General features: G+C 40.9%; 1 protein-coding gene and 2 gene segments (V, D, J or C); all 3 read left to right on the top strand.

Annotated features, from left to right (window-relative positions):
* LOC102116898 (immunoglobulin kappa variable 2-30) overlaps positions 1-26,228 on the top strand; it is a 970,872-nt gene that overhangs the window by 526,448 nt on the left and 418,196 nt on the right. The window lies entirely within an intron of this gene.
* LOC135966905 (immunoglobulin kappa variable 1D-13-like) lies at positions 3,583-4,111 on the top strand. The segment is given in 2 exon segments: positions 3,583-3,664; positions 3,789-4,111. Coding segments are annotated over 2 exon segments (378 nt in total).
* Positions 15,262-15,981, top strand: LOC135966896 (immunoglobulin kappa variable 1-9-like). The segment is given in 2 exon segments: positions 15,262-15,343; positions 15,466-15,981. Coding segments are annotated over 2 exon segments (378 nt in total).

Consider the following 26,228-nt stretch of genomic DNA (forward strand, 5'->3'; position numbering starts at 1 on the left):
CAGCTGGTTGGTGGCCTACAACTTAATTTTTGGTTTTAGCACATAGAAAAACAAAATCACTGCACAAATTCAATCTAAAATAGATTGGTAAAGACAAATTAAGAGCTTCCTGAATATTACTAGATGTCAAAGGAAAAGAAATTATTAGAATTCAGATGAGAAATACCCATCATACAAAAGACTAATGCTTTTTTTACTATCTTGGTTTTTTACTATCTTGAGGATTCCTGTTTAGGCAGCAAATTTACACTGGGAGGAAAGGAGGAAAGTGAGGAAGGGAACAGAAAATGAATGGTAAAAGACACATCAACAACCCACTTGACTCAGGAGAACTGAAGATCCACCACATGTGGAAACATGGACTAAATTCCTCTGGGCTGTTCCATCTGAGAGATGACGAAGCTGGGGTATGTGTACACCTTATCCTGTCCTCACTGATTGTGAGCTGTCTCTCTTGTTCTCTTTCAAGCTGCTATAACAGATTCCTTGTCACTGTGTAATTCATAAGGAGCACATATTTATTTTCTCACACATCTGGAGAATGGGAAATTTAAGATCAAGGCATGGGCAGGTTAAGGTCTGCTTTCTTTGCTTTCAAGATGATGCCTGGAGTTTTGGGTCCTTCAAAGGAAGGAAGGTAGTGTCTTAACATCACAGAGGAGCAGCAGAGAGAGAGACAGATCCTAGCTCTATAATCCCTGTTTATAGTGGTATTAATGTATTCCACTAGAGGGCTCCACCCTGATGACCTAAATACATCCCAATAGGCCCCATATGGCAATACCATTACACTGAGAATTAACTTTACAACAGATGGATTCTGGAGGATACAGTGAAACCACAGAACTTTCCTAATAAGGGAGGAGACCACCCCTCATATCATCTTATGCCCAATTTCTGCCTCCAAAGAAAGTAGAAGTAAACACTAAAAAGCAGAAATGAAATCCACAGGCAGACAGCCCAGCACGGCACCCTGGGCCTGGTAGTTAAAGATCGATCCCTGACCTAATTGGTTCTGTTATCTCTAGATTACAGACATTATATAGAAATGCACTGTGAAAATCCCCATCTTGTTTTGTTGCAATATAATTACTGCTGCATGCAGCCCCCAGTCACGTATCCCCTGCTTGCTCAATCAATCACGACCCTCTCACATGCACCCCCCTTAGAGTTGTGAGCCCTTAAAAGGGACAGGAATTGCTCACTCGGGGAGCTTGGCTCTTGAGACAGAAGTCTTGCCGATGCCCCCGGCCAAATAAACCCCTTCCTTCTTTAACTCTGTGTCTGAGGCGTTTTCTCTGCGGCTCGTCCTGCTACACTGAGAGATACGTATTCCAGGCCATTTGTTCTGCAATGCATGCAGGCAGCATTCTCTGCTCAAGACCATAAAGAACATAAGACATGTATATTGCCATTGGAAGTGAGCAGAGGTACAGCAAAAGGAAAGCCCTAGACTACAGATGGAGACTCCTACATTCATCCTGGTACAGTTAACCCTTGAATAACTTGGGTTTGAAATTTGCAGATCCACTTATATTTTCTTCTGTGTGTCACCTATGAGCAAGCAAGCACTTAATACATAGAAAATGTATTTTCTCATTTTTATAGTTTTCTTAATAACATTTTTTTCTTTAGCATACTTTAATTGAAATAATAGACTATATGATATAAATAACTTTTAAAAAGTGTTAATCAACTATTTATTTTATCACTATGGCCAGCAGTCAAAAGTAAGCTATTAGTACTTAAGTTAGAAATGCAAAAGTTCTACACAGGTTTTCAACTGCACCAGTGCTCAGTACTCCAACTTCCACATTGTTCAGGGGTCAACTGCCCTTTCAGTCTGTAGCTGCATCTCTCTGGAACAGCATCTTGGCAGGTGGGTTGCAAATAAAGGAATCCGGTAAATAACATCTCAAACTGTGCTGCATTGGTATGACAATTATGTAAAACCAAAGGCATTTAGAAAGCAGCAAATGCACTAAAAGGCTTTTCCTAAACATCCCTTATATGCCTAAAAGGAGATTCTCCAGAGGGAAATGAATTGTCAAGAAAATTCTTCCTGAGAATCTTTATATCAGGGAAGATTAATATCAAAGCGGAATCTAAAATAGAAGAGACTGGAAGTTGATGCTTTATCCAGACAAGGTTTTATCTGTTCTTTTGAGGACACACTTCTGTTCTCATCTATTCTCTCCAGGTTGCCTACACTTCACAATTCCCTCTTCCCTAGAAAGGAAATAAAAACAACTGGATCTCATTGAGTTACCTGGGTAATCACCCTGCTATGATATCCTGCTGCACTTCAAATGAATTTTGTTTGCCTTTTCTCTTATTAATCTTCCTTTTGTCAGTTTATTTTCAGCAAACATTTAGAGGACAAATCGAACTTTCTTCCTTTCTCCCAATATCAGCAAGTTCCCTTAAAATTCAGGCTGCTTACAAACCAGCAGGAAGGTTTGTGCACAGGCTACAGCACTGTGATTTGGCTCCCCTATTCAGGCATCAGTAAAATTTTGTACAGCCCTAGGCTGTAGCCCACTGATGCCACTGCCACTGAGCCAGGCTGGGACATTTTTGGGCACATTAGAGATGTGAGATATATCAAGTGCAAATCCCTGTCCAATTACATCTGGATCCAACTGATTTCTCCATGTACAAAGGCAATTGCTTGATACAAGATTGAATGTCTCCTTCCTGAAGACGTTATCAAGGAGGCTGGTGTCTGGGTCAGGATGATGTCTCCACTCACTGATAAAAAGTGAAAAAGGAAAGTGGTATTGATGGTGCATGGCAGGGACCTGCTTCATTCAGTGGTTACCTTCACTAAGAGAGATGAACTTTGGGAAATAACAATGGCAGAAAAGAAGGTAGACTATGAAGGTGCCCAAAACAAGAATAAGGTGCAGCTCATTTAGTCTATGGGTATTATAGAGACCTGCACCTCTTGATAATGGTGGATCTGTGAGTGCTGCATGCATTGAGAAAACATGGTATCATCTCTGCATCTGTAGTATATTGTCTGATCTCATATTGGTAAGAACAATGGCATAACACCATTACCTAATACTTACAAATACATGTAGCATCATGTCAATAATTTTATTTTTAATTTTTTTACATAGGAACAATATTAAACCCAGAGAAATGTTGCATGTATATGACAAATACCCCCTTCCCTAACCGGAATCATATAAGTCTTTTGAAGACTTGAGAATTGTACCATCTACCACTTTACTATGGGTTTCCTACCAACTACTATATTCTCCTAAATAATCCCCATACACCAATGAAATACATTACTCCATCGACTTCTGAGGAATATTTCAAATTGTCAAAAATAAACCATAAAATGTTTCTCATAACAAAATAGTCCCTAGTAGAAACACATTCTCTGTGGACAAATTTGTGCTACCCTGGTCTTACCTGGGACACCAGGGGACACTGAGCTGGTGCTCAGTTACTGAGATGAGCCAGCCCTGCAGCGGTGCCCAGCCTGCCCCGTCCCCTGCTCATTTGCATGTTCCCAGTGCACATCCTCCTGCCCTGAAGACTTTTTAATAGGCTGGTCACACTTTGTGCAGGAGTCAGTCCCAGTCAGGACACAGCATGGACATGAGGGTCCCCGCTCAGCTCCTGGGGCTCCTGCTGCTCTGGCTCCCAGGTAAGGAAGGAGACACTAGCAGTTTACTTAGCTCAGTGTGCTCACTACTGCTTTGCTATTCAGGGAAATTCTGTTACAACATGAATAATTGTGTGTACATTTGTTTTTATGTTTCCAATCTCAGGTGCCAGATGTGACATCCATATGACCCAGTCTCCATCCTCCCTGTCTGCTTCTGTAGGAGACAAAGTCACCATCACTTGCCGAGCCAGTCAGGGCATTAGCAATGCTTTAGCCTGGTATCAGCAGAAACCAGGGAAAGCCCCTAAGCTCCTGATCTATGCTGCATCCAATTTGCAAAGTGGGGTCCCATCAAGGTTCAGCGGCAGTGGATCTGGGACAGATTTCACTCTCACCATCAGCAGCCTGCAGCCTGAAGATTTTGCAGTTTATTACTGTCAACAGCGTAATAGTTACCCTCCCACAGTGTTACACACCCGAACATAAACCCCCAGGGAAGCAGATGTGTGAGGCTGGGCTGCCCCAGCTGCTCCTCCTGATGCCTCCACGGGCTGAGAGTGTTCCTCAGATGCAGCCACACTCTGATGGTGTCGGTAGAGGGGGACATGAAGTCACCTCTGTACCCGAATTCTTTTCTCTTTCTCAGCCCCAACTACACAGACATAGCAATGCCTCTCCTGATTTACTAAAGACAGAGATCGTGACATAACAATGCCTGGCTTTAATTAAACAATGCCTGATTTAATAAATACAGAGATCATGACACCTGAGGAGTCTAGTTTATGGCTTCAGCTGGAATTCATACAACACAGAAGAAGCCACTATAGATATTCTAGGCTGGAATTGTCTTAATAAAGAGAATTAGAGTAAACTACTAAAGTCTAAATAAAATGTACAGATAAATCTCTAAATTTAATGTTTTATTTGCAAAGAAATATTTGCCAAGTGAGGCATACAGGAAAATTCAGTGGTCTTCAATGTATTGAAAGAATGAAGAGAAAGCGTTTTATGAAAAAGGGAAAATATTACCTACGGCTATTGGGGAAAGTTCATTGGCACTAGTAAGGCTTGGGAGCTGGCAAGATCAGGCTGGTGAGCAGTAGTGGACAAATCGAATCCTAGAATAATAACAAGTTATCTCAGATATTATGGATCAATTTGATTTCAGGTTACAAGAAGCCAAAGCAGTGAAGCTTGCAGAGAATTTTGTTTCTGAAATACCAGCGATTCGGTATAGATCCTGCTACTCACCACAGAGAAAGTCAATCACTAAGACAGCAAGTATCGCCAACAAATAGGCTTTAATCAGGTGCTGCAGTCAAGGAGATGGGACACCGTTCGCAAATGTATCTCCCTGACCAACTAAAATTGGGGTTTATATAGCAGGGAAGAAATGTGGGAAAACGGGAATTAGCGAGGGGTAAGGAAGATAATTTGGTCAATAGGAAGCAGGAGGTCAGTTAGGCAATCATAATGGGCAAGGGGTCTGATGTCTCACTGTCCCAATTCAGTGATACGTAAGTTTCAGCTCTTCGATAGTATCTGGGAGGCCTGTTCATTGGTTTACTGGCAGAAATTAAAAACAAAACAAAACAAAACAAAAAAGCAAAAAAAACCTCAGGTAAGACAGATGTAATTATCCTGAGTTTTCAGACTAGGGGTGTCAATTTCTATGTTTATTCAAAAAAACATAAACATTAGTTCCCTGGGATAATGGGGCCTATTTCAATTGCATTCTAGAAACAGTATCTTGTACCCTGAGTTCCTTTCCCCTCTGGTTTCTTGGCTCTGTTGGGTATGACAAGAATGACCAAATTCCTAAGATTCATTTTCACACTACAACTTTTCAAAGCCAAGGATATAGTAGTCATGAAAGCTGATATTAGAAGCAGGATTCTCTGGCGCTCCCTCAGAAAACAGAATGCATGTGCCCCTGAAGTATGGGCTGTTTAACCATGTGGTCCTCAGTCCTGTCTGGAAGCTTAGGGGTAGGGATGCTGATGCTCTCAGCTTCCTACAGCATCTTTCCAGGTGTTTCTCCAGTCCTCATCTCTGTCCCTGTGTCTGTCTTAGGTACCAATGGAGAATATTGAGTCATCCTTTTCTGACTTCCAAATCTTGTGGGAAGACTTCTTATTGGGAAACTCTATAAGAAACAAGAGAGGCAAAAAAGGATATTTATGTAAGTTAAAATGAGGCCCCTGTGAGGCCCCTGTGAGACCAAGGGTTCTTGGTCTCACACTGCTTTAGATAAAACGCCACGGAAACACGTGGAGTGGTTTTAAGGAGAGAAAAGTTTAATACACAAGAAGGAAGGAAGAAGAAAACAGCTAAACAGCTCCCCCATACAGAGACAGAGGGACGGAGATGGAGAAAACTCCATGAGCAGTGGAAAAATGGCTGCTTATAGGAGGAGGCTGAAGGAGGTGGTGTCTGATTTGCATAGGGCTCAGGGGATTGGTTTAACCAGGCATGTCATTCACATAGCCTGAGAAAAAACTAGCCTTCCCACCCTAGCCACTTAATATGCAAATGTAGGGCATCATAATGTTCTATGCACATGGGGATATGTAGGGGCAGCCATGTTGCCAGTCACATGTGGCGACAAGGAAGAAGAAGGTGGGAATTGCCATGTTTGGGTGAATTCAGTTTCTCATGGCCTTTATTTGCATATCAAAGCTTGCCAGCCTGACTCTAAGAGTCAGGACTTTCCTACTAGAAAAGAAACATTTTTGGAGTTGCTTTAAAAGAAACAAAACCTTCCCAAGGACCCCCTTTCCTCTCTATCTGCCTAAAATAATTTCTTTATAACTCCTATAGAACTTGGGTTCCAGAGACGAGGACATGGACATCTTTTGGGATGGGGACAGTATTCATTCTACCAAAAATTAATATATTTTTCAGACCTCTGAGCCCAACCTAAGCCATCATATCCCCTGTGACTTGCATGTATACATCCAGATGGCCTGAAGCAACTGAAGACACACAAAAGAAGTGAAAATAGCCTTAACTGATGAAATTCCACCATTGTGATTTGTTCCTTCCCCACCCTAACTGATAGGATATAGTCTCCCCTGCCCTTAAGAAGGTACTTTATAATATTCTCCCTCACCCTTAAGAATGCACTTTGTATGGCTATCCCAAACCTGTAAGAACTAATGATAATCCCACCACCCTTTGCTGACTCCTTTTTCAGACTCAGCCCACCTGCACCCAGGTGAAATAAACAGCCTTGTTACTCACACAAAGCCTGTTTGGTGGACTCTCTTCACACAGACACACGTGACAATATTCCCCAAAATCGTCCTTATCTGAAGTAAAATTTTAAAAATAACAAAGTATTTTTATGAAGCAAGAGAGCCGGACAAAATCTAAGACTTAGTCAGAGTCTAACTTGTGAGTCCTCTAACTTGTGAGTTTTAGCTGTTGAGGTGTGCTCACTCCACTGTCTCTACTGTAGACTTTTGGATATGTAGATAGTTTTAGAGGATTTTTAAATTTGATGATCCAGTGTAAACAAAACAGTATCTGAGACAGGTCTCAATCAATTTATAGGTTTATTTGCCAAAGATAAGGCTTATGGCCTGTGACACAACCTTAGGAGATCCTGAAAACACGTGCCCAAGGTGGTTTAATTACATATTTGTTTTACACATTTTAGGGAGACGCAGAAATTACAGGCAAAGACACAAATCAATATACATAAGATATACATCAGTTTGTCCTGGAAAGGTGGGATATCTTGAAGCAGGGGCTTCCTGGTCACAGGTGGATTCAAAGGTTTCCTGATTGGCAACTGACTGAAAGAGTTAAGCTCTGCCTAAGAGTTGAATTTATCATAAAGAAGTGCTTGAGTTTAGATAAGGGGGCATGGAAGCCAAAGTTCTTGTCATGTAGATGAATCCTATGGGTAGCAGACAAAGTAGATGGGGAGGGGCTTATCAGACCTTAGAAAAAAAAATGTCAGATGCTTTGGGAAACACTTAGTAAGGGGAGGAGATTCTCTGCAGAATGCAAATTTCCCCCACAACAGGCAGCTTTGCAGGGCCACTTCAGACTAGGTCAAACAAATATTTTTAGGGTAAAATATTTTGATTTTTTTCAGGGCCTATTATCTGTCATGTTGGAGTATGGTATCTTATTGCTGCAAAGAGTCTGTTTTGTCAGTCCAAAGATCTCTGTTGTGATGATAATCCTGGTCAGTTGTGTCTGAACTCCAAAGGGAGGAGAGTATACTGAGGCACATCTAAATTCACCTGCCAGTCATAGCCTAACCTCGTTTTTCAGATTTCTTTGAAGATCTCTCTGTCAAAAAAGTCCATTCACCTGGTTGGTGGCTTACAACTTAATTTTTGGTTTCAACACACAGAAAAACAAAATCACTTCACAAATTCAATGAAAAATAGATTGGTAAAACAAAAACAAAAAACCTTAAGCACTTCCTGATTATTCCTACATGTCAAAGAAAAATAAATTATTAGAATTCAGATGAGAAATACCCCTCATACAAAAGATCAATGATTTTTTTTTTTTTTTTTTTGTATCTTAATTTGGCTATACCAGCAATGAGGATTCCTGTTTAGGCAGCAAATTTACACTGGGAGGAAAGGAGGAAAGTGAGGAAGGGAACAGAAAATGAATGGTAAAAGACACATCAACAACCCACCTGACTCAGGAGAACTGAAGATCAACTACATGTGGAAACATGGACTAAATTCCTCTTGGCTGTTCCACCTGAGAGACGAGGAAGCTGGAGTATGTGTACACTTTTCACTCACATCCATGTGAAGAGACCACCAAACAGGCTTTGTGTAAGCAATAAACCTTTTTAATCACCTAGGTGCAGGTGGGCTGAGTCCAAAAAGAGAGTCAGCAAAGGGTGGTGGATTGTCATTAGTTCTTACAGGTTTTGGGATAGATGGTCAAATTAGGAACAATGTTTTGTGGGCAAGGGTGGATCTCACAAAGTATATTCTCAAGGGTGGGGAAAATTACAAAGAACCTTCTTAAGGGTGGGGAGATTACAAAGTACATTGATCAGTTAGGGTGGGGCAAAAATAAATCACAATGGTGGAATGTAATCAGTTAAGGCTATTTTCACCTCTTTTGTGGATCTTCAGTTGCTTCAGGTGATCTGGATGTATACATGCAGGTCACAGGGGATATGAGGGCTTAGTTTGGGCTCAGAGGCCTGACATTCCTGTCTTCTTATATTTAATAAGAAAAATAAAACAAAATAGTGGTGAAGTCTTGCGGTGGTGAAAAATTTTGGGGGTGGTATGGAGAGATAATGCCTGATGTTTCTCAGGGCTGCTTTGAGCAGGATTAAGGGCGGCGTGGGAACATAGAATGGAAGAGATTAAGCTGAAGGAAGATTTTGTGGTAAGGGGTGATATTGTGGGATTGTTAGAAGAAACATTTATCATATAGAATGGTTGATGACGGCCTGGATACAGTTTTGGATGAACTGAGAAACAAAACAGAAGATACAAGATCCGAATAAAAGAAGGAGAAAAATAGGTATTAAAGGACTAAGAATTGGGAAGACCCAGGACATTCAGTTAGAGAGTGCCCAAGGGGGTTCAGCATAATAATTACTGGTTTGGTTAGAAAGTTTTTGGGCTGTCTCCTTGAGTTTTTTTATGTTGTCATACACCAGACCAGACTGGTTTAGGTAAAAACAACACTTCATTTAAGAATATACAGAGTCCTCCTTTTTCAGCAGTAAGTCAAGGCCTCGGCCTTTTTGGAGGACAACTGCAGCTAAAGAGTCAACTTGGGCCTGGAAGACTGATAAAGTTTGTAATATGTCTGTGGTGCTAGCAGAGAAGTCATTAGAGAGGCTACAGAAGGTTGTGACAGAGGGTGAAATGCCCGCTATTCCAATAAGAGCAATAGTGGAAGCACAAAGTCCTAAACCGACAAGCAAGGGAATTTGTGGAATAACCCTTTTTTGTCGTGTCAGTGTCATGAGGGCATCAGGGAGCTCTTCGGTCCCATTTGCAAATTGAATTTGGGAGTAAGGAAAACTAGTGTGCACGTGCCAGTCCAATTAGCAGGTAGACACATGTAGGTAGAGGATCCACAGAGGAAGAAGAGACCTTATGTGAGGCAAAACTGGAGATGCAAAGTAAAAAGATGAGAAGGAGTGCTGAAAGGGGTGTCTGGTACCCAGACCCCTGGGAATCCAGCTAGCATGGTAGCCGTCAGAGGTTGTAATGGGGACTGATGAGGTAACTGCATAGAGGGGGAGGTTCGATTTTCACGGTGTATGAGAAAACGTTGAGTATCTACTAGCAAACCTTCACTGTTATTTTCGGGGCTGGGTATAAGTAAATAAGAAGAGGGCCTGGGAGGAGAGTCTGACAAGCAAGGGGAAGGTAGCCAAGGATGGAGTGAAATACAGTGAAATACAGGGTAAGTGTCTTCCTAAGCAATAATTACTGCTAATGTTTTTAAGTTTGCCTGTATTGATAGAGGGCTTATCTGTAATATGGAGCTGGAAGGCTCCAATTGTTTCAGTGAGGTGTGTAGATGGGCTTTGGAGATGTAGAGTAAAGGAACATCGAGAAGGTGAAAGGTTACCCAGGGGAATTCCAGTGGGTCTTTGCTAAGAGATACATAAAGGAGCGGCCACAGGAACAGTAGTTTGTGTTGTGAGAGGTCCAAATATTGGGGGAGTAGAGTTGATATAAGGAGAAAGGTTTTTAAAGTAAGTGTGGAGGAGGGTGGTAGCTTGCTGATGTGAAATGTCTGGGGAGGTCTTCCTGGACCTGTCTAGAAAGTAAATGAGTTCTTCAGGAGGGTAAAGGTGAGGGCTATTAAAGGAAGTTCAGAGGTGAAAGAAGATAGGAGATGTTGTCCAGTCTGCATGTAAGGCAGGGACAGCTATGTAGGTGCTGGAAGAAAGGGAAATGCAAAGCCAGAAGTTGTTTGCTAAGGAGGGATTAGAAATGGCTAGGAGAGAATGGGTAAGGTTGATGGTGTGGTGGAGATAGCTGGGGAGATGTAGAGGGTGGCAAGAGAATGGGAATGAGATTAAGAGTGAGTATAAAAGCAAAGAATAGAACTTCATCAGGGTGAAATTATTGGAGGATCCCCTGCCAGCAAAGATCATCTATCCACTCTAAAAGGGAGTTAAGAGTGGCAGTTTGGGGATAGCACCAAGAGATATCAGCTGTGATGGCTTGAAGAAACGGTGTAAATGGCAGTGTAAACAAGACTAGGGCATTTATAAGTAGTTGAGAATGGAGAATAGGAATATGACTAGACAGAAGATAGTAGGGATGACTAGTTTTTGTGGCTCAGTCCAAGGAGTGTGGATGACTTCGTAAAGTCTTGTTGCAAAAAGTAGGGTAAGGACGAACAGACCTAACAGAATGAAGGGATGTATTAGGCTCATAAGGGTTATTACTGTTCTTCAGAAATACGAGTGAGTTTAAGGGAAGTAGGGGACAGTACTTGAGACTTCCAGGAGGAAGAGGAGGGATTAGGCTGGCTGTCTGATGGACACAGCTTTATTCTGGAACAGTGAACTTAGGGACTACGCATCAATATTTATACTGACCCCATATCCTGCACCACCATGCTGTTTTATGGGCTGAAAGGTTTCCTCACTATGCAAAGGTCCTCCATCATCAATGCCTTTTTAATAAAAACCCTTCTCAAGGCTGATTTACTTCCAAAGGAAGCTGAAGTCATTCACTGCAAGGGCCATCAAAAAACATCAGATCCCATCGCTCAGAGCAGCGCTTGCACTGATAAGGTAGCTAAAGAAGCAGCTAGCATTCCAACTTCTGTCCCTCATGGCCAGTTTTTCTCCTCATCGGTCACGCCCACCTACTCTCCCACTGAAACTTCCACCTATCAATCTCTTCCCACACAAGTCAAATGGTTCCTGGACCAAGGAAAATATCTCCTTCCACTCTCACAGGCCCATTCTATTCTATCGCCATTTCATAACCTCTTCCATATAGGTTACAAGCCACTAGCCCGCCTCTTAGAACTTCTCATTTCCTTTCCATCGTGGAAATCTAAACTTAAGGAAATCCCTTCTCAGTGTTGCATCAGCTATTCTACTACTTCTCAGGGATTGTTCAGGCCCCCTCCCTTCCCTACACATCAAGTTTGAGATTTGCCCCCGCCCAGGACTGGCAAATTGAGTTTATTCCCAGGGCTGGCAAATTGAGTTTACTCACATGCCTCGAGTCAGGAAACTAAAATACCTCTTGGTCTAGGTAGACACTTTCACTGGATGGGAAGAGGCCTTTCCCACAGGGTCTGAGAAGGCCACCGTGGTCATTTCTTCCCTTTTGTCAGACATACTTCCTCAGTTTGGCCTTCTCACCTCTATACAGTCCAATAACGGACCAGCCTTTACTAGTCAAATCACCCAAGCAGTTTCTCAGGCTCTTAGTATTCAGTGGAACCTTCATATCCCTTACCATCCTCAATCTTCAGGAAAGGTGGAACGGACTAATGGTCTTTTAAAGACACACCTCACTAAGCTCAGCCTCCCACTTAAAAAGGACTGGACTTTTACCTCTTGCAATCACCTGGGCGCAGGCAGGCTGAGTCCGAAAAGAGAGTCAGCAAAGGGTGGTGGATTATCATTAGTTCTTATAGGTTTTGGGATAGGTGGTCGAGTGAGGAGCAATGTTTTGCGGGCAGCGGGTGGATCTCACAAAGTACATTCTCAAGGGTGGGGAGAATTACAAAGAACTTTCTTAAGGGTGGGGAGATTACAAAGTACATTGATCAGTTAGGGTGGGGCAGAAACAAATTACAATAGTGGAATGTCATCAGTTAAGGCTATTTTCACTTCTTTTGTGGATCTTCAGTTGCTTCAGGCAATCTGGATGTATATGTGCAGGTCACAGGGGATATGATGGCTTAGCTTGGGCTGGGAAGACTGACATACACATGATCCTGTCCTCACTGATTATGAGCTCTCTCTCTTGTTCTTTTTCAAGCTGCTATAACAGATTCCTTGTCACTGTGTAATTCATAAAAACCAGAAATTTATTTTCTCACACTTCTAGAGAATGAGAAATGTAACATCAAGGCATGGGCAGGTTAATGTCAGCTTTCTCTGCTTTCAAGAAGATGCCTGAATTCTTGAGTTCTTTAAAGGAGGGAAGGCCATGTCTTAACATGACAGACAAGCAGAAGAGAGAGCGAGTGAGATCCCAGCCCCATAATCCCTGTTTATACTGGCATTAATGAATTCCACTAGAGGGCTCCACCCTCCTGACCTAAACACATCTCAATAGGCCCCACCAGGCAATACATTTACACTAGAATTATCTTTACTACAGATGGATTCTGGAGGACACAGTGAAACCATAGAACTTTCCTAAGAGATAAACATTCTAGGCCATCTGGCCAGCAATGCATGCAGGCTGAGTTCTCTGCCCAAGATCATAAAGAACATAAGATATATATATATATATAGCCATTGGAAGTGAGCAGAGGTACAGCAAAGGGGAAAGCCCTAGATTACAGATGGGGACTGCTACATTCATCCTGGTAGAGTTAACCCTTGAATAACTTGAGTTTGAGATTTGCAGATCCACCTATATTTTCTTCTGTGTGTGTCACCTGTGAGCAAGCATGTAATAAGTAATAAATATATTTTCTCATTTTTACGATCTTATTAATAACATTTTTTCTTTAGTATACTTTATTAGAAGAGTAGAGTATATAATATATCAACTATTTATTTCATCACTAAGGCTTCTAGTTAAAAGTAAGCTACTAGTACTTAAGTTAGGGATGCAAAAGTTCTACACAGGTTTTCAACTGCACCAGCCATCAGTGCCACAACCTCCACGTTGTTCAGGGGTCAACTGCTCTTTCAGTCTATACCTGCATCTCTCGAGAACAGGATTCTGGCAGGTGGGTTGCAAGTAAAGGAATCCAGAAAATAACATCTCAAACTATGCTGCGTTGGTATTATGATTACGTGAAACCAAAGGCATTTAGAAAGTAGCAAATGCACAAAAAGGCTTTTCCTAAATATCCCTTATCTGCTTAAAAGCAGATTCTCCAGAAGGAAACCAACAGTCAAGAAAATTCTTCCTGGGAAATTTTATATCAGGGAAGATTAACACAAAACAAGAATCAAAAATAGAAGAGTTTGGAAGTTGATGCTTTATCCAGACAGGCTATTACCTATTCTTTTGAGGATGCGCTTCCATTCTCATCTTCTCTCCACGTTGTCTACACTTCCCAATTCCCTCTTTGCTAGAAAGGAAATATGAACAACTGGATATCATTGAGTTATCTGGGTAATCATCCTGCTATGATATCCTACTGCACTTTAAGTAAATTTTGTTTGCCTTTTCTCTTATTAATCTTTCTTTTGTCTGTTCATTTTCAGCAAACATTTAGAGGACAAATCGAACTTTCTTCCTTTCTCCCAATATCAGCAAGTTCCCTTAAAATTCAGGCTGCTTACAAAGCAGCTGGAAGGTTTGTGCACAGGCTACAGCACTGTGATTTGGCTCCCCTAGTCAAGCATCAGTAAAATTTTGTACAGCCTTAGGCTGTAGCCCACTAAAGCTGATATAGTTGGATCCACTTCACCTTCTACTGAGCCAGGCTGGGACGTTTGGGGCACATTAGAGATGTGAGATATAATGAGTGCAAATCCCTGTCCAGTTTCATATGAATCCAACTGATTTCTCCATGTACATAGGCAATTGCTTCATAAGGGATTCAGGGTCTCTTTTCTAAAAATGTTAATAGGGTTGCTGGCATCTGGTTCAGGATGATGTCCCCAATCACTGATGAAATGTAAAAGAGGAACGTGTCATTGATGGTGCATGGCAGGGACATGCTCCATGCCATGGCCATCCTCATTACGAGAGATGAACGTTGGGAAATAATACTCAATGGCAGAAAAGAAGGTAGACTATGAAGGTGCCAAAATGAGAATAAGGTGCAGCCCATTTAGTCTCTGGGTACTATAGAGACCTGTAGGTCTTGATAATGGTGGATCTGTGAGTGCTGTGTGCATTGAGAAAACATGGTGTCATCTCTGTGTATCTGTAGTAAATTGCTTGATCTTATAGTGGTAAGAACAATGGCATAACACCATTACCTAATACTTAGAAATACATATATAGCATCATGTCAATAAATTTTATTTTTCATTTTTTTAGAAAAGAACAATATTAAAATCACAGAAATGTTGCAATTATAGGATAAAGTACCCACTTCCCTAATGAGAATCATATGACAGTCTTTTGAATACCTGAGAATCCTACCATTTAACATTTTACTATGTATTTGCTACAAACAAGAATATTCTCCTAAACAATCCCCATACACCAATGAAATACATTACTCCATCGATTACTGAAGAATATTTCAAATTGTCAAAAAAAAAAAAAAAACTAAAAAATGTTTCTCATAACAAACTAGTCCCCGGTAGAAACGCATTTGTTGCAGACAAATTTGTGCTACCCTGGTCTTATCTGGGACACCAGGGGACAGTGAGCTGGTGCTCAGTTACTGAGATGAGCCAGTTCTGCAGTTGTACCCAGCCTGCCCCGTCCCCTGCTCATTTGCATGTTCTCAGAGCACATCCTCCCGACCTGCAGACTTATTAATAGGCTGGACAGACTTCATGCAGGAGTCAGACCCAGTCAGGACACAGCATGGACATGAGGGTCCCCGCTCAGCTCCTGGGGCTCCTGCTGCTCTGGCTCCCAGGTAAGGAAGGAGACACTAGCAGTTTACTTAGCTCAGTGTGCTCACTACTGCTGTGCTATTCCGGGAAATTCTGTTGCAACATGATTAATTGTGTGGACATTTATTTTTGTTTCCAATTTCAGGTGCCAGATGTGACATTCAGATGACCCAGTCTCCATCCTCCCTGTCTGCTTCTGTAGGAGACAGAGTCACCATCACTTGCCGGGCAAGTCAGGGCATTAGCAGTTATTTAAATTGGTATCAGCAGAAACCGGGGAAAGCCCCTAAGCTCCTGATCTATTATGCAAACCGTTTGGAAAGTGGGGTCCCATCAAGGTTCAGCGGCAGTGGATCTGGGACAGAATTCACTCTCACCATCAGCAGCCTGCAACCTGAGGATTTTGCAACTTATTACTGTCAACAGTATAATAGTTTACCTCCCACAGTGTTACACACCCGAACATAAACCCCCAGGGAAGCAGATGTGTGAGACTGGGCTGCCCCAGCTGCTCCTCCTGATGCCTCCATGGGCTGAGAGTGTTCCTCAGATGCAGCCACTCTCTGATGGTGTTGGTAGAGGGGGACATGAAGTCACCTCTGCATCACAATTCCTTTTTCTTTCTCAGCCCCAGCTGCACAGACATAACAATGCCTGGCTTTAATTAAACAATGCCTGATTTAATAAATACAGAGATCATGACACCTGAGGAGTCTAGTTTGTGGCTTCAGTTGGAATTCATATAACAGAGAAGAAGGCACTATAGATCTTCTAAGCAGAAATTTTTCTTAATACATAGAATTAGAATCTAAAGTACTGAAGTCTAAGTAAAATGTAAAGATAAATCTCCAGATTTAATGTTTTATTTGCTAAGAAATATTTGCCAAGTGGGGCATACAGGAAAACTCAGTGGTCTTCAATATGTTGGAAGAACAAAGAGAAGGTTAGAGTTTTTTGAAAAAGGGAAATTATTACCTATTGTTTTTTGAGAAATTTTATTGGCTGTAGTGAGGGTTGGGAGCTGGCAAGCTCAGACTAGCAAGCAGTGGTGGATAAATTGAATCCTAGAATTATATTATCTCAGAAGTTGTGGGTAAATTTTGATTTCAGGTTACAATAAGCCAAAGCAGTGAAGCTTGCAGAGAATTTTGTTACTGAAATACCGGGGATTCAGTGAAGATCCTGCTGCTCAGCACACAGAAAACCAATCACTAGGACAACAGTATTGCCAAGGAACAGGCGTTAATCAGGTGCTGCAGCCAAGGAGATGGGACACCATTCGCAAATGTATCTCCCTGAAATGCTAAAATTAGGGTTTATATAGCAGGGAAGAAATGTGGGAAAACAGGAATTAGGGAGGGGTAAGGAAATTAATTTGGTCAACAGGAAGCAGGAGGTCAGTTAGGCAATCATAATGGGTAAAGGGTCTGATGTCTCACTGTCTCAATTCAGTGATTTATAACTTTCAGCTCCTTGATTGTATCTAGAGGCCTGATGGTTGGTTTCCCGAAAAAGGAACTCAGATTAACAAATGTAACTATCTTGAGTTTTAAGACTGGGGGAGTCAATTTCTATGTTTATTCAAAAAATCATCAATATTAGTACCATGGGATAATACGGGCTATTTAAATTGCATTCTAAAAACAGTATTTTGTACGCTGAGTGCCTTTCCTCCCTGGTTTCTTGGCTCTGTTGGGTATGACAAGAATGACCGAATTCCTATGATTAACTTTTGTGCTACAACCTTTTAAAACCAAGGATGTAGTAGTCAGGAAGGTTGTTAGTAGAAGCAGGATTCTCTGGTGCTCCCTCAGAAAATAGAATGCGTCTACCCCTGAAGTATGGACCAATTAATCACGTGGTCCTCCGTCTTGTCTGAAAGCTTAAGGGTTGGGGTGCTGCTGCTCTCAGCTTCCTACAGCATCTTTCCAGGTTTTTCTCCCGTCCTCACTTCTGATCTTGTGTCTGTCTTAGGTAATCAGTGGAGAATATTGAGTCATCCTTTTTTGACTTCCAGATCTCATGGGAGGGCCTCTTATTGGGCAACTCTATCGGAAACAAGAGAGACAAAAAGGGGTATTTATGGTAGTTAAAATGATTTTTCCCCCATGAGCCCACTTAAATAAATTATATTTAAAGCCACATGTTGAAAACATGTTCAGCTTTATTTTCTTATGAATGCAAATTTACATTTACAAATATTTTCAATATGGTAAAGGTTGAAAACATAATTATTTGTCCATGGAATCATAAAACACCTCTATAATTAAATGGGGTAAACATTTTCTTAAAAATTTGTACTCACTGAAATAAAGGAATATATTTAAAACGTGTGAACCTATGTTAGAAATTATGGGACTTAAATTAAACTGTGCAGTTTGGTTTGGGATGTTGTTCACTCCTGTGAACTGCCACAAGAATCTTGAGTCATGTGTAGTCACTGCTGTTCAGTAGTTTTCTTCAGACAACTGGTATCTGTAGGCTGAAGATGAGCTCAGTGCCATGCAGAGAAACCACTCAGCTGAGCCCTTCCTTGATCAGCCAGATGATTGTGAACATGAGCATCCATGAGCATGATAACAAATGTTTACTGTTATCAGTCACTGAGTTGTCTATTTAACCAGTTTCCAATCATTAATGCATGAAAGCCTACTGATACAGTATTTACACTTCTACCTGTATACACACACACACACATATTTTTTCTTAAATTGGTGGTATAAAGGTGAATATTTAGTAATCAAATTATAAAGTTATTAAGAGAAAATTAATGACAAAATTAAAGCTAGAATTTCAATAAAAAGTTAAAAGTTACTTCATTTATAAAAAATGTGCATACACATAAGATACATAAAACTGAATGTATATTTATTTGATAAAATGTTGGCTACAAATATATACAGTATTCATATTTAAGTGCCTTTATTCTATTATATATGCAATATATGCCCATTTATAAAATTATTATCTAAATTGAATACATTTAAATAATTTTTGTTACATTACATAAAAATTGTGTCCTGGATCACATATAGTTCATACCCTTGCTACAGAATTTTTATTTGTAGCCTTTATTTTTAAAACTCTACCAAATGATTGTCCTAACATAAAATATTTTTCCAACCCAGTAGAGCTGCAAGGGTATAACTAGAGCAAATTTTGACTAATGTTGAATATTAACCATTACATCCTATGAAAGTCTTCGTTATGTTCATGCCCAGAAGGATGATATGCCAACTAGAGTTCTCACGTCAATGGATGCTGGATGGAGTCATATCAGTGCCATTGTCAAGGAAGCCCTGGAAATGTAAAAATCATAACAGTGGGTAATTTGCAAGGATTACATCGGATGATCACATTGCAAAGAGAACAGCATTTTACTTATGTTGGCTCTTGGTTTTTGACAGACCATCAGGCCTTAAAAGAAATGCAACAGGATGATTGCAGACAAAGCCATTCTGGAAGAGCTATGACTAGATGTTTCAAAAATGAGCCATAATAAAAAGAAAATGCTTCCCAAGTGAATATTAATAGAAATGCCATTAATGAGCAGGGGGATTTTAATAATGAGGACTATTCAAAACATGAACTTCAGTCACCTTTCCTCACCTTCCCAGGGAGTCTCAAAAATCAATGTTATGGAGGTCCCTGTGGGGACTCAATAATATGATTTTCAAGTAACTGAGATTTACAGGGCAACTGGCTCTTCTGAACACCTAATTTGCCAAGAAGAATGACCCCCCTAACATAGTACCACACATCAAGGCTCAGACTAACAACTGGAGTCAGGTGATTCTAGTGTCACTGGGTACACCAGACTCAGATTTTGGACAGAAAAGTTTCCTGAAGCAGCCAACAGTTGTGCCTCTTTTTAATAGCAACTCCTTGCTTGCTGTAGTAAACAGATAGGAGTTGAGTATCTCAGAGCTAGAGCACCAGGCATGATGCTGCTACCTTAACTAACCATTCTCACTTTGGTGCCTACAAACACAATCGATAAAACTGGACAGGCCCAACAGATCCAAATTATTAAATGGAAATGGTACAGTCAGAATCAGCCCTAACCAGGATCCCACAGGATCCATATGCCCCATGAACAAATGGCAAGCTTTCTAGAAGGGAACAAATGACCCATAGGGGACTATTTAGCTCTCCTTTGGCCACATAGAATCAAAGATTCAGAGACATGCATGTGGTCACCATCCAGCCAGGGGATGGTGTCTTTTGACTGACACTGAACAAGGACATTCTGCCCAATGGGACAAACTATATGGTATGATAGTAGCCTTACAGGCTGCCCCTAACACTATATTTTGCTTCATTTCCACTAAATCATGGGCCATTGTCAACAACCCAGCCACCTGGTCAGGAAAATAGCAACTGAGTGACTAAACTATTAAAGGATCCCCTGTATAGGGAAAAGGACTATGGCAACAGTTTGCTTCTTGGACAGTTAAATATATGTCACTCAATTAGATGTTGGGGCTACCATGGCCACCCTTGAGAGGACTCTATGTTATGTTTTTGGATATTCCATGAGACTTCACTCTGACCAAGAAACACCCACAGTGTCTAACATGACATGAGCACACATGTCCAACTTGACAATGGGCACACTCTCATGGAACACAATAGACCTTCTATGCAATTACCAACACCCTCCACTGTCTGCTGTACCAGGATAAACACCTCATGTATCCTAGAAATACAATTAGAGGTGATCATAAAGCAGGCTCACTGGTTGTAAACAATGGGGCATCTGAAAGATTCCCCTTTCACCTATTTAACATCATAGTCACTACTTTGTAGTCTTATCCTCCTGCCAGTGATAGTAGCTTTCTTGGCCCAGTAAACTGTACTGTCACTATGGCTTAATAACCTACACTGAGATTGTGTAAGTCAAGGTTCTTCAACAATCTGTAAAGATAAATCTCCACCTCCGGTTCAGGGGAAGTTGGTGGGCATATGCAATATGCTAGCTTTGCTAAGGGGTATGTCTAAGTGGTGGGTACCTGCAAGACAGTTCTCCAATGACCCTGACTGACTTAGTTCTCTCCACTTTCTTGCTTATTTTAAGAGTTCTCAAGAATAATTGTAGAATGTGCTGGAATTGTAACATCCTGAGATAGAGAGGAACTGACCTGAACAGACTACCTGCGCTCTATATCATTTTCACATAGAATAGAATGCCCTTTAACCCTGTGTATCTTATTACCCCAGGATATAAAACCCAGAGTGGCTGCTTTCCCAGGTTCCTGAGCTGTGGTGCAAGGGAGGGACACACAGTCGACTCCATCAGCTCCACATGGCTTTCCTGTGCCTTGGGGGACTGACCCATAATACGTCCAGGACTTTCGTGTTCCCTTGCTGCTTCTCTGTAAATGATAAACCCACTTCATGTAACTCGCTGTGTGGGGTGTTCTGTTCCCCACGCTTAAGTACGTTGGTAACCAGTGCCCAGTGAACCTGCTTCAAAGATGTCACTGACGTAGAGAGAACTGAAATGGAGGTTATTGGGGCTAGGGATAGAGGAAATGGCGGGGGAGTATGGTTTAAGTGGGATAGATATCAATTTTTATAAGATGAAAAGAGTTCTAGAGTTAGTATCAGTAATAATAACAGAACAAAGTGAATATACTGCACTCTTAATAATGGTTTAGACATTATTAAGAGTGCATTTCACTGCACTCTTAATAATGGTTTAGACAATTTTATGTTCTCTGTATTTACTATAGTTAAAAAATTAACATCTTGATTATAATATTGTTGGTTCAGAAGACATTGCTTTATTTTCTAATTTTCTCACCAAATGTTCATATATAATCACTTTATGATGCCATTGTTCACACATTTTAACAAATTGTGTGTGTGTGTGTGTGTGTATGTGTGTTTATTTTGTAGACATGTGGTCTCCCTGTGTTGCCCAGGCTGGCATCAAATTCTTGGCCTTATGTGATCCTTCCTCCTCAGTTTCTCAAAGAGCTGAGATTACAGGTCTGAGCCCGAGCACTTGGCCACAAGAAACAATTTATCAGAGCATTTCATAGGAGACCTCTTCAAAACGTATATTCTATTGCAGTCACCTCCAAAGCCAATCTCCTAAGCCATGTTTCTGTTCACAAGAGCACTTCTCCCTCTATGATGTGACATCCCCTCAGCATGAAGTCATACAGACACATAAGAGAACAAGGCAAGGAGTTAATCCATGTTTATGAGTGGAAATCACTGCAAAGATCTGGCATTAATAGTATTTAGGTGTTGTACCACTTCTCCACTAGTGAAACACCCTCTAATTTCTCTTCCTGGATTGTTTTCTCCAAGGTTTTCTAATATTTAATGCTAGAGCTGACATTAGAAGCTTTTTATCCTGAGTCTAATTGAATGCTATTTCACTCAAAATGTATTGCCTTAAGAAGTATGATTATAAATATTGAATAATGCCTGTTACTACTACCTACAGTCCCTTTAGATTTCCTGTTATCATCCTAAATATCATGACTTAGGAAAAGCGTTTGAAAGGGGTTTAGACAATATTGATTCTGATCTCAATATACTGATACATGTCAAGCACCCACAAAGTCAAGAAAATTGTAAGGAAAACATGACTTAATGATCATTAGCCATTCTGGTCACTGTTGAGTGAAGATTAAGAAAAAGTCTTAAAAACAAGCAGCTGAAACATTGAGAACTCTCATGAATTCTGGGTAGAGATGTAAAATGGTACAACTACTTTGAAAAACAGTTTGGCAGAGTATTAAACACTCACTGTAAGACCCGGTAACTGCACTCTTAGGTATTTGCCCAAAGGAAGTAAAGACATATTCATGCAAAGCCTTGTATAATAACGTTCATTGTAGTTTTATCCATAATAGCCCAAAGTGGAAACAACCCACATGGCCATCAGCAGGTGATGGGATACACCACGAAATTACTAAACAGCTAAATAGTACTCAAAAGTAAAGAGGAACACGTCATGAGGACACAGGGTGACATGAATGAGCCTCAGAAACAATTATGCTGCACAAATATCACCAGCCAAAAAAGAGAATGTGCTATAATCCATTTATGTGAAATTCTTAAAAACAAAGTGGTAACTATACTAACAATAAGCTGACCAAGGATTTTCTGTTCTGTGAGGTGGAAAGCAAATTGATTTCTGAAGAGCAGGATGAAACTTTTTGGAGTTATAGAAATGTTCTGCGTATTGATTTTGGAGGTGCTCATAAGAATGCATATATTTATAAAAGTTTGTTCAACAGTACATTTAAAATCAGTGTATTTGATTGGAAATATTTTTTTTCAAGAAAATTGGTTAACAGTGAATAGTAATTGCAAATCCAATTAAGCAACATTGTCTTCACATCTTTTATTCTTGCGGTGTACTGGAAGCTACGTGAGCCAGAAGTTCTTCTGGTAGATAATCTCAGCTTGACACTAAAGAACTATGTATCTTCTGGCAAGATCTCTCTTTTCTAGTATTTTTGGAATTTTCTTCTATAGAATAAGAATTTAAATATATTTCACAGATTAAATTGAAACAGTAGGCTTTTAATACACTTTTTAAAATTTATGTCAACTAAAAGTCTAAGCAAAATAAAAAGTCATTAAAAACTGGGAAAATATTTAAATGTGAGGAAATGTTATTTAAGTTATGGATAGAGATCCAACATACCTTATGGTTCATACAAAATTTCAGAAATTAAAATTGCCTATTGAGAGTTCTTAGCGTAAAAACTGTAATACTCTTTACCATGTGTGTTCACGAAATGTATAGATATGCAGATGTATTCCATTTTTCTCCCTTTTTCTTAAGATTTTTGTGTTTATGTTCATAACAGAAGCCAGCCTTTAATTTCCTTGTTTTGTTGTGTCTTTATTAATTTTTTGACTGGAGGACATTATGACCTCCTATAATAATTTTCAGAGTTGTTTTTTTTTTAATTTCCTTGAACTTATGTGTGATTTTGATAAGTACCATGTCAGTAACCACCAAATATAAATTTGGAGTTTTCTTTCTGGGTTTTTATTACAGATTTCTTGTTACTTTTGAGGTAAGAGGTAGGCAGGACTTCACTCAGGACCAGATATGAGGCTCACCAAAAAAGGAACAGGGTTCTGAAAGCACCTCTCCATAAGACACGCTCACCAATGCCATAACAGTTTACCAATGCCATAGTAACATCCAGAAGTCACAGCCCCTTGCCATGGAAACACCTGGAAATTCCTGCCCTTGTCATGGCAACACCTGGAAGTTGGGGCAACACCACCCATTTTCTAGCTATTTCTGAACAACCCACCCCTTAATTATCACATGATTAAAGGTGAGTATAAATGTGACTGTAAAACTGCCCCTGGCTGCTCCTCTTGGCCCTCTGCCTATGAAATACCCCTGCTCTGCAGGAGTAGTCACAGAGCTGTAACACTGCTGCTACCTCAATAAAGCTGTTTTCTTCTATCACTGGCTTACGCTTACATTCCTTCCTGAGCAAAACCAAGAACTTGCCTTGCATCAGTATTGAGCCAGTCACTCATCACTAGAGATGGTGAGAGGCAGCCTTTGATGTGGCAGTGAGATGGCAGAAACAGCGGAGAAACAAGACAGCAAGACACAGCACGAGATGGAAGTTTATGAGAAGATGGACACAGCCATCAGCAATGGGCAAGAGAGCTATTGGAGACGTGGCAAGACAGTCATCAGTGAGAGAGGGCGAGACGGTGACCAGCGCTACAGCCATCAAAGCTACAGAGCTGCTAATATTGCAGAGCTGTTAACACTGGCCAAAGGCTGCTTTAATAGCCATCATCTTTCCTGACAGGCAGTGGAGCCGAGTGGATGGGCAAGTGGCCACAGAGCCACTGCTTCATGCAGGCCAGCCGCTCCGTGCTCCAGTTCCTCCACCGGAGCCCAACCCACCCAAGCCGGGGAGCCTGGAGAGATCTTCATGCAGGCTCCACATTAGAGATTGCTTGGCACCATTTTGGCTCCAGCACACCTGTAAGGGTCCCCTCTACCCACCTGCCCTATATCGGATGATCCAGGGAATGAGACCTTTGGCTAGATCGTCAATTTGAAGTCCCCCATAGCACACCTGTCTACATCCTCGTTGCTCCTTTTCTTAGTCATTTCTCCTCCAATGCCATTTTATTTATCCAACAGTCATTGTATCTTATTTTCTCCCCTGATATATATGTTAGGTTTGCAGTTTTGGCATTGGCTTCCTAATTATGTTTGTGCAATGATTTAAGGCAGAACACTTGGTTCTAAGAATTTTCCTGTTCTGTCAACCTTAAGGAAGCCACAGTCACATTATTCTATGGCCCAAACCAGGCCTTTGAGGTTCACTGTTGGCCACTCCACTGAGGTTCCAGGATTTTCTGTACTGGTCAGCCCCTGGATATTCCAGGGCTTCCTGGCATTTGGTGTGGGGACACTCCTAGGCTGATACTTGGGTACTCTGGGTTTTTAGCATTTGGTATTGTTGGCCACTCCCTGGATGCTCCTGGGTTTTCAGCATTAACATTCTTCCTAGGATTGTGGATTGGAGCCTCACCCTATACCCTACTGGAATCTTGGTTTGCCTTCTCTTATTCTCTGTCCTAAGGTTACCATTTTCTATACTGGCATTTTGTTTTCTTGTTGTCACTTTATTTACACCTTTTCTTCTACATTTTACTTAATAAAAATACTGCTTTAAAGCCAGGCACAGTGGCACATTCCTGTAATCCCAGAAGTTTGGGAGGCTGAGGTTAGCAGATCATTTGAGGTCAGGAGTTCAAGATGAGCTGGGCCAACATGGTGAAACCTGTCTCTACTAAAACTACAAAAAGTGAGCCAGATGTGGTGGCACCTGCATGTAATTCCAGCTACTTGGGAGGCTGAGGCATGAGAATCCCTTGAACCCAGGAGGAGAAGGTTGCAGTGAGCCGAGTTCCCACCACTGTACTCAATCCGGGATGACAGAGTGACACCCTGTCTCAAAAAATAATAATAAAAATAAATAAAATTATAAAAATACTGCTTTAGTCATATTTTGTTTACTAACAATTGCTTACAATCCACTTTCATAATGTCTTGCTACCTCTACTTACACCTTCTATGCAGGAAGTGGAAATCTGAGACAAGAGTAATGATGGCTTAGTCACTTTCCCTCTTGTTGGACTTAGAAAACTTTATGTGTCCAGTAGAAATCCTTGTTAGACGTGGGCACAATGGCGAGCATCATAGAGGACTTGCCACTAGGGTGTCTATTTGGCAATTGGAGCAAATTCAATTTCAGCTTAAAGAAAAATAAACTCATTCTCTATCACAACTCTGCTTGGGTTCAATACAAATTAGAAAACCAACAGACTTGTCTTAAACCTGGTTCCATACATTATAATGCTATTTTACAATTAGATTTATTCTATAAAAAAAGAAGAAAAATGGTCCCTTGTGTACATGCTTTTATGGCCCTTTACTCCCTCCTGTTATTTTCAGACACCAGGAAGCCACACTTAGAGGATCTGCTCCAAGCTGCTCTCCCTAGATGGCCTACATGGCCTCCCCAGAGTCCCCTCAGTCCCCCAGGTCTGAGGGAGGTCCCACCAATTCTCTAACCTACGATTTTAACCTAAGGCCGTCAAGCATCCCTCCCGCTTATCCAACTAGCGCCTGCCTAAACTCCTTGCTATGAGACCTCAAACTCGTAAGAATCACTCTTAAACACGGCCTCTAAAGTTTACAACAACAGGGACAGGACCAGAGAGGTGGAGATTAAAAAAAAAAAAAAGAAATAGCCAAAAGCACAATTATTAGCAGCTGCTTTAAAATCCTGCCACCTCAGGGCTCCCCATCCCAAGAAAGTGTTATAAGATCAGTGTCTAGGATGCCCACATGAGAGCCTCCAACGTATCAGCCCTTCAGCCAGA

This window comes from Macaca fascicularis, chromosome 13 (assembly GCF_037993035.2).
Source record: "Macaca fascicularis isolate 582-1 chromosome 13, T2T-MFA8v1.1".
NCBI lineage: Eukaryota > Metazoa > Chordata > Mammalia > Primates > Cercopithecidae > Macaca > Macaca fascicularis.